The sequence below is a fragment of the Chrysochloris asiatica genome, unplaced genomic scaffold (assembly GCF_000296735.1).
Source record: "Chrysochloris asiatica unplaced genomic scaffold, ChrAsi1.0 scaffold00047, whole genome shotgun sequence".
NCBI lineage: Eukaryota > Metazoa > Chordata > Mammalia > Afrosoricida > Chrysochloridae > Chrysochloris > Chrysochloris asiatica.
Window position 1 is genome coordinate 8219916 of NW_006408565.1, and position 14413 is coordinate 8234328.

Consider the following 14413-nt stretch of genomic DNA (forward strand, 5'->3'; position numbering starts at 1 on the left):
AGTCCCTACCTTAACCCTTACTCCTATCCATGCCCCACAAAAAAATCTAAATACTTTACATGTACTCACATTTTCTTTTTATAAGTACTGTTTTCCAAGGAGAGCTACCTAGAGTAAAGAATGGGGAAGCCAGAAGCACATTTTAAAGGTACTCACACTTTTAGCATTTCAATAGTGATGGGAAGTGACCTGGTCCGACCCAGGGTACTGTTGTCTTCAGAAAAGTTGTCACTGTTCTCAAAGAGCAATGAATGAGCTCTGTGAGAGCCCTCCAAGGGAGGCGTCATAGGCAGTGGGCTAGTCAGGGCCTGCTGGATTCGAATATGCAGTGGAAGTGAGGGCAGCCTAGGTGGTGCATGGGGCTCCCCAGAGCTATGCTCCAACATCCTCTTGTGTATTTCCTTTTTCTGATCTTCCTGCTGGGAAACCTCTTGGGGTAGTTCTACAGAAGGTGGAAACTCAATTTCTGGCACAACCTGAAAAGTCTTAGAGGGAATTTGAGGGGACTGTGGGGGATCTGGAGGCACATGAGTTGGCAGCGGGGGGGATGGAGAAGGAGGTGGAATCATCAGCAGTGGTATGGAGCCCACAGAGCATGTACTCTTCTCTCTTTGATCACTTGGTGGTTTTGTGATGGCAGTAGTAGCAACAGACTCTGAGGTGGGTACCAAGGTTGATGGAACTCCTCTCTTAGGTGGTAAGGGAGGGGATGGTTTTGATAATGTACCACTGTTTATTGCTTGGGACAGTTCAGCTGGAAGAGAGAGCAACATCTCAATTTAACATGACTTTACAATCTAGAACTTAATGAAATTCACACTTTGAATTAAAGTCCATCTTTCAGGTAAATTAAATAATTTCATGTTTCTGCCATTCCCAAGATTTCTCATCTTAAAACAAAATTTATTTATGTAGAAAACATGATGAATGGATAAGAGCATTAGAAGATTACCACCATAACACTCTAATGAGAATTAAAAAAAATTATTTGCTATGAAAATGTTGCTGTTATTAAGTGCCATACAGTAGGTTCTGACTCATAGTGATCCTCTATATGGTTTCTGAGGAGCAGCTAGTGGGTTTGAACTGACATTGTGGTTAGCAACCTAGTGCTTATCCTACAACGCCACACCAGGGCTCCTGGCATGACAACAGAAAAAACTCATCCCTAATTTTTCTGAGTTTATTCATATTAACTTTATCTATACCAAGATCAAGTCATAAATAATAGTCCGAGGCTTTCTGCTCCCATAAAGATTTATAGCCTTGGAAACCCAGTACAGGGTCACTACGAGTGGGAACCAACTCCACAGCGTATAACAACAAACAAATGACAATAAATATGACATTTATGACTTGATCTTGTTGTAGATAAAGCTAATATGAATACAGACAGAAAAATTAGGAATTTAAAGTTCTTTGTATAATGCTGTTGTTAGGTGTCATTGAGTCAGTACCGACTCATAACAACCTTATGCACAGCAGAAACACTATCGGATCCTGGGCCAATCTCACTATTGTTGCCATGCTTGAGTACATCGATGCTGCTACTTGGTCAGTCCATCTTCCTCTTTTTCTTTGACCCTCCACGTTACCAAACATGGTATCCTTCTCCAGCGACTGGTCCCTCCTGACAATATGTCTGAAGTAAGAGAGAAGAAGTTTGGCCATCCTGGCCTCCAAGGAGCACTCTGGCTGCACTTCTTCTAACACGGATCTGTTGGTTCTTTTGGCAGTCCATGGTACTTTCAATATTCTCTTCCAACACCATAACTCAAAAGCATCAATTCTTCTACGGTCTTCCTTATTTACTGTCCAGCTTTCACATGCATATGAGGTTATTGAAAATACCATGGCTTGGGTCAGGTGCATAATATTACTCCATAACAATTTGCAAACATGCAGACAGCAATAACAAAACAAACACTATTGGGCACTGTTATCATATTCTGGTAAAGAATGATATTTAGATACCTCTGCTCTGTATTGTGAAACTGTCCAGTAATGAAATCTTTGATGTATAGAAAAAACAAAGACTTTTGAAGAAATCAAAATGCTTTTCTATCACTGACTTCATATTCTCCTTATAACCACCTCAAGTGATTGTTGTTGTTAGGTGCCTGTTGAGTCAGTTCTGACTCACAGCAACCCTGTATAGGGTTTCTGAGGCTTTAAATCTTTGTGGGAACAGAAAGTCTCATCATTTTATTGCAGAGCAGTGGTAGGCTTGAACTGCCAGCCTTGTGGTTCATAGTCCAATGCTTACACTATGGAGCTACTGTGCTCCCCATCTGAGGTGACAGGGGAGATTAAAATCTTTACTATTTTACAAAAGAAAAAATTGAAGTCACAGAAATTGGATGACTTGTCCCCCTCATCTTTCAAACTGGAATGGACTCATCGCTAGCTCCTAGGTGTACTGACTGTATGAGGCTATTACTCATCTTCTGGATACCACAAGAGGTGTCCACACCTCTTGTCACTTTGTACATCAACCCCCATAATATTCATTTACCACTACGCTAAGGGCTTCCTGATTGTAGGGCAACCCTTTCCTCCATCAGTATATCAATGCTCTGTATAGGTCTGGTACATCTATCTAATGCATATTAGACTAGAGGTTCTTGCTTGGTATTATGACCATATGTATTCCCCCAAACCCACACTGACTCAGGTACTGTTTCATCAAAATTAGTATGGCTGACTCCAAAAGGCCTGTAAGAAGTGGATCATCACATGATGCAGGAGCCAACCTTGCAAAGTAATTTCATAGTAGTTCCCCTTGATCACCAATTGCTAAGCCTACACTCAAACTCCTTATTTCAGTCTAGCCAGTGTACTCAAATAGTCCCATACGTCTTTCCTATACAACAGCACCTCAAGTTTCCATGACATAAAAATTTACTTGTCTTTGAATGCCTCCAAAGAATCCCATTCCCTTGGGGGTATTCAAAGTTAAAGGCTAGCTAATCTGATAATGTTTCAGTGTTAATTATCAAAAGTAAGGAGCCCTGGTGTGGTACAGCAGGATAACCCACTGGACAGCAAGGTTGGTTAGAACCACCAGGTGAGCAGTTCAAACTCACCAGCCACTCCCTTGGAAACCCTTTAAAGGGTTGCTATGAGTCGAAACTCACTCTACGGCACTTAACAACAACAACAATCATAAGTCAAATTTAAAAAGGACTTTATAGAAGAATATTGCAAGCACACACACACACAAATTCTGACACGAATTTTAGGATCAGCAAAAGATATTTTGAGGTTTGATTTCAGAGTTGTTAAGAAGCATATATATCAAGCTCTCAAGGAAGTGAACTCTGGCACACATAATCTGGTAACAAAAACTGGCTATAGTTCTGTGGAAAAAAAAGTCAGAATGTTTCTAGATGGGGTTTCAAATTCCCTTCACTTATTCATCTATTTAAGGAGCTTTGGTAGCATAGTGGTTACGAGTCAGGTTGCCAGCTTCAAGGTTAGCAGTTCGAAACTACCAGCCATTTCACAAGAGAAAGATGAGGCTTTCTGCTCCTGTAAAGATTTACAGCCTCGGAAACCCTATGCAGGGTTGCTATGAGTCAGAACAAACTTCACAGCACACCATCACCACCACCATTCAACTATTTATTGTGGTCTTTCCTTAGTCTTAATCAATATTCCATGTTATGCCTTTTAGGAGACAGCACCACTGTCTAAAGTCTGAATTCCAAACTTTTGAACTTGATGAACTAATTAAAAAAATAATTTCTCAACCAACTACAAGTTGTCAAAATTTGATATTATCAAGTAAGGTCTGCTATGAAATAAACCACCTAGAATCATCATCCTTTCTTGAAAGACACAGTATTTTAATACTAAAATATTAGGAAAGTAATCATCTCAAAATAAAGGATAGTTCTTTAAATAAAATCTATTTAACTTGAATAAAAATTCTGTGAACTATCCTATTGTTTCCCCCTTTCTGTTACAAATCAGTCTAAGATTGACGTTGATATCTTCAGTCACAAGACCTACTGTTTTGGGATTTTCACCTTAGCCAAGAGTGGCCTCGATAACTTAATCCAAGGCATTATTGTATATTTTTCCTTACCTTGAACAAGTAAGAGAAGTGGCCTAGAGAAGTGCTTCTCAATGTATAGTCCCCAAAGTAGCAATATTCGCAGTAACAGGGAACTTTCCAGAAATGCAAATTCTTAGGTACTATCCCAGACTGGTGTGGTGACAGCAAGGATGGTTTGAACTGCTTTTGAACTGCAAGTTCAGCGGTTCAAACTCACCACCTACTCCTCCTTGGAAACAATTAGATGGTACTCAACAACAACAATCTCAGACTGAAAGGGGCCTGGTGGCGCAGACTGGGTTGCTAACTGAAAGGTCTGTGGTTTGAACCCACCAGTCACTCCATGGGATAAAGATGTGACAGTCTGCTTCTGGAAAGCTTTACAGCCTTGGAACCTCTGTGGAGTGCTTCTCTGTCCTTTAGGGTCAATGTGAGTAGGAACTGACTCCATGACAACAGGTTTGAATTTCTAAATTCGGACTTACAGAATCAGAAACTAAGGGGGTGGTGGTGGCAGTTATATGTGTGTGTATAAACTTGTTTTAATGAGAACACCCATTTACAGAATAGTTTGAGAATACTAGCTCAGAAAGTACAAGTTTGACTTAACAACAGAGTTGAAAAGCCTGTGTTCAGTTTCTGTCTCTCACTAACTCCACAACTGTAAGTGAGTCACAACTTGTTCATGTTCTAATTGCTCTATCTATATAACAGATAAAATCAATTTCCTACTTCACAAGGAGGTTTTGAAAATAAGTATGTGAAAGCTCTTCAAGTTCCTCAGAGATAAGTCAATATGGCATTATCCATCCATGGCTGTGATAATAATAATAATCTTCTTCCTGTTTTTATCAAGCTACTCCAACCTGTCTGTCATACTCACAATGAATTCTAAGCCTGTTTTTCAAGGTTCTAGTCACCCCGCCCAACTTGGTAGTTTTGGCCATTTAACAAGACTTAAAAAAAAAATTCCTCCATTCAATCAGTAACAAGAACTTTAAGAACTTTAAGTAGTACTGGTATCATTTTTCCTGAAAAAAAAAAAAATTACATTAAATATTGGCCATTTTCACTAGTTCTGAAACAGGCATTAGTCTACCTTTCTTTCTTTTCTTGAAAATTCCTTTCAGAAACTATGTGTGTATGTACAGAATATAGACCTAAACAGGACATGCAGGCAAGTACAAAAATCCACTAACACATACAATTTACTGATTACTTTCTTTCTTCTACTATTTATTAAGAATAGCATCCTTAACTCTCCCATGATAAGGCCTGATTTTATCAGAGCAATTTAAATCATATCATCTGCTGTTCACCATGAAGGTTCTATGTTAGACACTGAATCAAAAATACACAATCATCCTTTATGCTGAAGAAAGGCACTGCTGGTTTTAAGTGGGTTAAACAAAGTTTCCATTTGCAGAATTTGCCTTGCCCCTTTCAGCAAGTGGCACAGACAATTCCATGCAGGTCAAACATACTGTTTTACCTATCCAGTCCTCCAACCATACACAGTTTTTCAGAAACCTGTTACAGGAAAATATACACGAATGGCCTCACACTTGTATCTAATTTCAGTGACATTTGACTTCAACCTGTCTTCATTAATTTTCATTTTCAAAACAGTCCCCCATATTGAGGACATTTTCAAATAGATGAGATACGGAGAATTCTCTTTCAGACCAAATTAATATTGTGCTACTGTTGCTGCTGTTAAGTGCTGTGGAGTCAGCTTCAACTCATAGCAACTCTGTAAAGGGTTTCTGAGGCTTTAAATCTTTGCTGGAGCAGAAAGCCTCATCTTTCTCCTGTGGAATGGCTGGTGGGTTCAAACCACTGACCTTTTAGCTTGCAGTCCAAAGTTTATCCTGTGAAGCCAATGTGCTCCCCAATATTGACTAGTTATCCAATAAGCTAACCATCCAAAACACACCACAAAACAACACAACAGAAGCCTGAAGACTCACCAATGACAGGATTGCTATTCCTGTGAGCCGGTTTAGGAGGAGGAACAGGGGGCTGCTTAGCAGGGACTGAATGGGCCAGGCTTGGGGTAGCAGTAGTGTTAGTGCTGGTAGGAACAGCAGACAGAGTCCTGGGTGCTGGAGAAGGGGTGGCAGAGGGAGTCACAGTCTTTGCTAGGTTTATGGCAGTAGTGGTGGCAGCAGCTGTGGTGGTGGAGGCAGAGGTGGAGGAAGAGAAGGGTCTTGTCACACTGCTGGAGGAAGCGGCATCCTTTGCTTGCCTTTCATTTGCTTCATGAGAAGAGGACAGGGGTCGTTTGGGGGGAAGTAAAGGTTGTTTGGGTATGCTCTCAGGAACAGAGTCTGCTTCAGAATGAGGTTGGCTTCCAGTTGAGCCTGTGTAAAAACAGATGTGATTTTAAAAGAGAGAGAGATCAAAAAGACTGAAGAAGCTAGTGTATCTAGAGACTTATTTTCAGCCTCACCAATTATTCAATTTGTAGATTAGTTCCAAGTTTCTACCCTCAATGCACTTTTGGAATATCTGACCCTTTTCTAATCAGTAAGAGGTTCACTGTAGTAGTACTTCTTCATATAAGAGCCTACTGAGTAGGTACATCAGAGTCTCTTATTTAGAGGAAGAGGTATGTATAGCCTGAAAAAGTCCTATAGGTATCTGATATTTGACATCCTCTTATTTCCCTGAGACTCACAAATGAGTTGAGCAGTCGCTAGTAGAAAACATAATTCCTTCTAATTTTATTTTTCTTTCTTCTCTTGAAAACTCCTCAGGTAAATGAGAGTGATTGTTACATGGCTCTTAAACTCAAAATCCAAAGTTTCTTACCTAGTCGTTTCTTTGAGTCCTCTTCTGGAGTAGGCTTCCTAAGACTTGCTATTCGTCCGGGCTCTTCTTCTACTTGGATGGCACTAGCAGATGTGGCAACTCCAATGGGGGTGGTATGGCCATTCTTTAGCATGGCATGGTTCAACTTCCCTGAATCCTCACTGCCTGGAAGGTCCAAAAGACAAGACTAAATGGAAGGAACTGGTTTATCATACAGGAAGAAAAGCTGGTGATCTTGAATTTCATTCATTCCTTGATGTTGCGTCTGAATTATTTGGATTAATTTAATTTAATAATCTCTCTCTCTTCAATAAACATTTGATTTCCTATCATATACCAAGTGTTTTGCTGTTGCTGTTGTTAAGTGCCATTGAGTCAGTTCTCACTCACAGTGACCCTGTATAGGGTTTCTGAGGAGCAGCTGGTGGGTCTGAACCACCAACCATGCAATTCAAATCGACCTTGCGGTCCAGTGCTTTATCCTACTTACAGTGCCACACCTAGATGAGTAAGATATATTTATAATATAAAAATAACTATAATATACAAGTAATTATAATACACAAGTAATTACAGTGTTAAATGTCCCTAAAATAGAGCTATAATGTATAGAGAACTGGTAGGAATAAAGAAGAAGCAATTCTCCTTGGGGTGAGAGTGCAGTTAGAAAAAGTGAATTCACAGGATGATATCTGGGGTCTTGAATGTCATCACATTGATGACAATATGAAAAGACAGTCTAGAAAGAAGGAATAGCATATGTAAAGTATGTAACTATTTGACATATTTGGGGGTTGGTAATTATGGTGCAAATTTCTGGTGTAGCACTGTAGGATCAGCACTGGGTTGTGAACCACAAGATGGGCAGTTCAAACCCGTTCCTTGGGAACCCTGCACAGCATCGCTATGAGTCGGAATTGATTCGATGGCACTTAATAACAACGACAATTATGGTGTGGTGCTGTAGGATAAGTACTGGATCACAAAGTCAGTTTGAACCACAAGGTCAGTGATTCAAACTCACCAGCTGCTCCTTGTAAACTCTAAACAGGGTTGCTATGAGTCAAAACTGACTTGAAAGCACTTAAGAACAACAATTATTCTGACAGGAGAATAGGGTGCACATAAGAAATAGTTATGGATGGGGCTGGAAAGGCAGGCAAAAGGTCAGGCTATAAAGGAGCCTGGACTGAATCTTGTAGGTAACAGGAAGTCATCAAAGATTTATAAGTAGGAGACAGACTTGATCTGATTCATCTTTTTGACAGGTTAACCCTGAGAGGTAGGAGGAAGATGGATTATAAAGGAAAACCAATAATGAGCTAAGTTTAGAATGTAGGTGAGAAATAAGAGAGGTTGATTCATAGTCATCAAGTTGATTCCGACTCATAGTGACCCTGTGAAGGGTTTCTGAGGCTGTAAATCTTTATAGGAACAGAAAGTCTCCTCTTTCTACCATGGAGTGGCTGGTGGATTCAAACTGCTGAACTTTTGGTTAGTAACCATCACATAACACACTATGCCATGTAGGCTCTAGTTTCTTATTTTAAAAAAGGGGTGGGGCAAGATGACAACAATTATACCACAGAAGCAGGTACTGCTTATATTAACATAGTTCAGCTTCAATGAAAAACAGACTTTCTAGACTAAACAAAGAATGCTAATTTTAGTAACCAAATAGTGATAGTTTAAGATATATTATTAAACAGTTTCTACTCAGCTCATACTGGTACAATACATGCAAAAGTGATCTGTTATATTTCAAGTTACTTAATCAAGAATGTCTATTTTGAAGTATCATTTTTAATGCAAATACTTTCTGCAATGCTAGCAGTGAAGTAGAAATATTGCCTGGCTTCAGTGTCTATGAATGCCCCCAACACCTCAGAAAATCCATTAAGTATTTTATAATATAGTCAAGTTAGAACCATAACTAAGCTAAGTGTCATATTTGAACATAAAGAGGAGCTAATCACTGCTTTTAGTCCTTAATGGGAGACATGAATTTATAAATAAGGCATCCAAGGCCCATCCCTTGATGTAGAAAAAAATTCAGGTCAATTCTCTGGTGCCAGAGGGTCATCCTGTTCAATGGCTGCAGCTCATTTATCAATTAAGCCTTTGAATCTTGCAAACTAAAAACAACTTGGTTCAAGAGCAGGGCAAAAGAAACTGAGCAAAGTGGAAAAAATAAAATCGTAGTGTGGGGGACTTGTGACAATGAGCAAGAAAAGTGAGAGACAGGAAAGGGCATGGAGATAGGAATGGTTACATGAACAAAGCAAGAGACAAATGGTTACAATGTTTTCTACATATATTTCACAATTAAAAGTGGGGTGCAAAATGTTTTAATGGAGAAATTATAATTGTACTTAACCACCTAACTATGTAGATTTTATGTCCTACTGTAAAGGGGAGTCATGGATAACTTGATATTAAGAAAATGCCCTAATCACATTCCTGTCCCAACCTCCAGAGGCAGTCAGTGCTAATAACATTCTAATATTTGTCCTTTCAACATGTTTCTCAGCTTAGTTATAATCTGTTGTTGTTAAGTAATATGAAGTTAGTTCTGATTCATAACGGCCCTTATCAAGGGTTTCTAGGGAGCGGCTGGTAGGTTTGCACTGCTGACCTTAAGAAGTTCAATGCTTATCCTAACAGTGCCACACCAGGACTCCTAGTATTAATATAGCTATACACTATTTAATTTTATGAACAGGCAATGCATTCACAAGATTCAAAACCCCCAAAATACCATACTCTATCTGTTTGGTTACTTTTGTCCATTCTCCAAAAGAGAATGAAGAGACATGCAATGCAACCAACGTCTTATCTTAGGATAAGCTGCTTCATAAGAGTTACACAGTGGAGAAAGTCTTGGCAATATTAAATCAGCAAAATATGATCTTTATGATAGACAAGTAAAAGACCCACAGTGCTGTAGCTGGCTCGATGCTAAGGATGTACAGAGGGACAGGAATGTTTACCCAGTGATCCTTTACCAAGTACTCAATTTCAGAGTAGAAGACCACAGCCAGATAAAGTAGACACTTGGAGGAAAGGGTGAACAGAAATTAAAAAAAAAAAAAGATGGATTGTCCTTCACAACAGCAACAAGAACAAAAGCAGGGGGAAAAAAGGCAAAGAAAGAAGTTTTGAACATCTAGTCAGAATTGCTTAAAGACAACAGAGACAGGCACGAGCTGTTCATTTGCAAACTCACCCTCCTCAGGGTCCTCCAACAGAACCCCTCTTTTAATCAGCTCTTCTTTCGGTTTTCGCATAGATATCTTTCGCTCTAGAACTAACATCAAATTGGAAAATAGCACTAAGAAATTTGGCAGGTAAAGGTTGGCTTTACTCTTAGCACTCTAACACTATAAGTAAAAAAATAAATTGGTTCAAATTTCTATGATTCAGACAGAAAAGAACAGGGAAATGAATTTCAAATTTAAAAACAATTTCTCTCATATTCTGCACTATTGGGAAAGTATTATTTCCAAAAGGGGTATCTTTGTATAATTGGAAGCTTTTTCTTTTTAAATGTAAATAATAAGGATTTATGAATGAACTGTATGTGCATGGCAAATGAACAAAGTAGAAAAGTAGCATTTTCAATTTGCTACAGTTTAGAACTACGTTTGCCACTTCACAGACAAACTTCAAGCCCATCAAAACACCAACCTGGGAGTGAGAATACACTATACAAGACTTAGTCAGTGACTACTTGGTTGTTCAATTTTAAAAGATTAATTCTGTTTTCAAATAGGGGGTTATAGCAATTTGGGAAGAGAATGAAAACGTTAGGCACTTCAATAGGGAACTCCTTAACTTAGAACATATTTAAATCTTAATATTTTACCTTCTGATGTCTCTTTAAATTTATCACTACTTTTTTTTTTCCGCCACTTCCAGGGTTTGAAGATCTTGCCGAAGCCTGAGAACTTGCTCTTCCTTTTGGTGGGAGGTGTAGTGTCTCCGGCTTCCACACTGTCCATGACCATGCCTGAGTCTGCAGTGAGCTGGCCTGCTTCTTCTATTACATGGTGAGAAGGAGAGAGGGAAGAGAAGAGCCAGTTTATTATTTCAGCAACATCTCTAAAATGTCCCTTCCCCTCTTCCTGTGGTGGTTGGAAAGGATCAGAGCAATGATACACAATCATGCAGACAGTTGGACTCCTTGACATCGAATGGACATCAAACATCAATATCCCTAATAGGTCAATTACTAGGGAAGAAAAGGAACCAAACCAAATGGATAGAATTTTGTAATAAAACTTCAGTGAGATGATTAGAAGCAACTCAATATCTTTTAAGAGCACTAGAAACAATGGGTGTCTTCTTCAATGTAGCCTGTTATGGTTGCCATTCTCAAACCTCTTGGTATGGGGGAAGGTTTTTCCTTCCTATGTCCTTGTGTCATTAAAGCAGGGAATTCTAAGGAAGTCATTGTTGTTGTTGTTAAGTGCTGTTGAGTGGGTTCCAACACATAGCAACCCTGTACAGGGTTTCCGAGTGAGATTACACTATACAAGATTTAGTGAGTGACCACTTGGTTGACCACAAGGCTGTACATCTTTGCGGGAGAAGAAAACCTCATCTTTCTCCTGAGTAGTAGGTGGGCTTGAACTTCCAACCTGTGGTTCACAGTCCAGAGCAGCTTTGCTACCTTCTCCGATGTCAAATGATAGCATATGAAATGAGAGGCACGGATCCATGTTCTTTACACTATTCCTCTTATAAGAGACTGGGCCATATACATAATAGATATCCAGTCATTATTGTGATGACAAAATAAAAATGAAACTAGAGCTTCAATTAGTATTTTAAAACCAGAATGACCTGAATCTACTCTCAGTAAAGAGAATGGTCCCCGAGTCTACTTAATTTCTTTGAGCAAGTTGATTCTATCAAGTAGGAAACTTGGTATCTCATGTACTATGAAAGCAAGTATGAAAGTTTGTTCCATGTCCCATGGGGCTCTGGTGAATGTGGTAATAGTAGGGACTCACTTTAGAGTGAATCCCAAAGGTTCTATTACTCCTTATGAGTTATTATGATAAACCTAAGCTGGAGTACAAAATGAAGAGTAATAACTTCACTCTTATCTGCTTCCTGGACTTGAGTGGGTAAGCAATACAGAAAGATTTGTGATTATCTTACAACAATATGAATAAAGATTTCAAAGAATCTAACGAGCAGGGTTCTCATTTTCACCAAACTGAAATTGTAAGAGAATTATCAGCAGATGTGTACTATCCAGGAGGAAGAAGGAGAAAGGGGGAAAGATGGAACCAGTTATTAGGGAAGTAGGGCTATGGAACTCTTAATAAATCCAGAGAAGACACAGCATAATTTAGGGGAAGTAGTATTCAGTACAACTATGACACAGTCAGGACAAATTCATTAATATCTGAACTTCATTTTACCATTTAGAATAGGAACAAGAACATTCACTTGATTTTCAGATCAGATGTTTTAGGTTTTGTATATTGCTTACTTATCTGGTTATCTTCCTAAATTTACTGCAGATTTCCCAGAATAAACATCCTTGTTAGGTATTAATGATTAAAAAAAATTAATTATAAGAACTAAATTTTTAAAAAGGAAAGAAAAATGTATTTTCTAGAAATGTTTAGGGTATTTTAAAAAAATATATGGTCTCAAATAAATCTATTTGAGTGGATTTCTCTAAAACCTGTATCCTAAAACTATAATCCTGTAATCTCTATTAATTTGCCAAAATAGATTAGCATGAGGGGCTGGATGAAAAGGCATGCAAACAAGTATCAAAACTTTTATAGTGCCACATCAGGACTCCTAAATAGCTATTAAAACACCTGAAATTAAGGCTATTAGAAGCATGAATATAGAAAATGCACTCCAAAAATTTAAGAAATTCCATATGCTACAAGATTTAAGAGACAGCATACAGGCACTAGAAACATCTTGGAGAAGAAAAAAACTGAAAAAATACCTTAATAGTATGTACAAGTCTATGTATACACAGTAGTATATATGTGCTTATTTCCAAACATGATCAAAAAAGCAAAATGTAGCAATGGTTTAGGAGCCCTGGATGTAAACCAAAAGGTCAGTGTGGTTGTAACCCACCAGGTACTGCACAGGAGAAAAATAGGGCAGTCTGCTTCCATAAAGATGTACAATCTTAGAAATCTTCTAGGGCAGCTCTACTCTGTCCTATGGGGTTGCTATGAGTTGGAATGGACTCAATGGCAATGGTTTGGTTTGGTCTTTGTTAAGCAATCCCTTCTCCCTGATCTCCTCTTTCAGGATATAAACAGTTCCAGGAGGGGTAGTACATGAAATGTTAGCACCTTACTTACATCTGTTTATTATTTTATTTCCTTCACAAAAAGGACCCTAGATAGTCTTGGGGCACTGGTATATGCTTGGAGAAGGGGCTGGAGTGTTTTACAATAGAGAGGTATTTTTTGCAGAAAGAAGAGGTGACATTTCAAAGTTTTGTCAGTCATACTATTGTATTAGGGATAATCCTGATGGCGGTGACAAAAACAACAACAACAACAAAACGTAGCTGACACAATAAATTTGCAGGGTTGAAATGAAAGGAGGCCACCAGCCCCTCATTATGACCATACATGCAGGGCTTGGTTAGTTAGCTTTAATGTCAGAGAAAGGAGCAGCCAAGGGAAGGAGGAAAAAAAAGGCAGGAAGGCAACAACAAAAAAAAGCAGGAAGACAATACAATACAGTTTTACACCCCACCTACTGTCCCAAGGTTTTCTGGAGAAGTCTAGAGGGGAAGAAAAAAAGAGTCATGTGGCGTAACAGTGGGACTTCTACTTTAAAGAAATACATCAAGAAACACATACTATATTATAGCATGTGATAAGTTAACATATTTAATGTAAACAATTTCATATTTAAATAAACATTTTTTTTGAGAGGTAAAGGGTACAAGTCATGCATTAAAAACTCTTCTTTTAATGCTGCAGACGTTTTTCATAAGAGAAAACACATAATATACTGATATTTTTTAGAAACAGTTACCAAATTCAATCCCTTTTTAGATTAAGAAAGTCTGAAATTTGTTGGATTTACACAAACCATAATTATCCGAGTGATGCATTACTTTGCTGTGCCCAGAAGAGAAAATAGGATCCTGGTTACTATAGTACAACACAGTGAGAGGACAGGGGAACAAGTCTTTTCATCCTAGTTGTACCGCTTACTGAGGGCAATCCCTAGCTCAACTCTTTTGTTTCTTTTAAATGAAATGCTCTAGTATCTGATTATAACATTGGACCATATTAAAAACGCTTACTTGTCAGGGACACTACAAGAAACCCTGTCATAACAATGTCTTCAATGATTGCCCTAGGGTGAATACCTGTTGTTGTTGTTGTTAAGTGCCGTCGAGTCGGTTCCGAGCCATAGCGACCCTGTACAGGGTTTCCGAGGGTGTAAATCCTTACGGGAGTAGAAAGCCTGATCTTTCTCCCGCGGAACGCCTGGTAGTTTCGAGCCGCTGACCTTAAGGTTCGCAGCCCG

General features: G+C 38.7%; 1 protein-coding gene across 1 annotated transcript in view; it reads right to left on the reverse strand.

Annotated features, from left to right (window-relative positions):
• The window catches only part of PHACTR4 (phosphatase and actin regulator 4), a 62169-nt gene that overhangs the window by 25447 nt on the left and 22309 nt on the right, over nucleotides 1-14413 (reverse strand). Inside the window, exons 2-6 of the mRNA XM_006862373.1 lie at nucleotides 10740-10913; nucleotides 10097-10181; nucleotides 6875-7035; nucleotides 6031-6423; nucleotides 157-754 (exon numbers count right to left, since the gene is read on the reverse strand). Of these exons, the coding sequence (XP_006862435.1) occupies nucleotides 157-754; nucleotides 6031-6423; nucleotides 6875-7035; nucleotides 10097-10181; nucleotides 10740-10913 (1411 nt within the window). The remainder of the gene's footprint in view (nucleotides 1-156; nucleotides 755-6030; nucleotides 6424-6874; nucleotides 7036-10096; nucleotides 10182-10739; nucleotides 10914-14413) is intronic.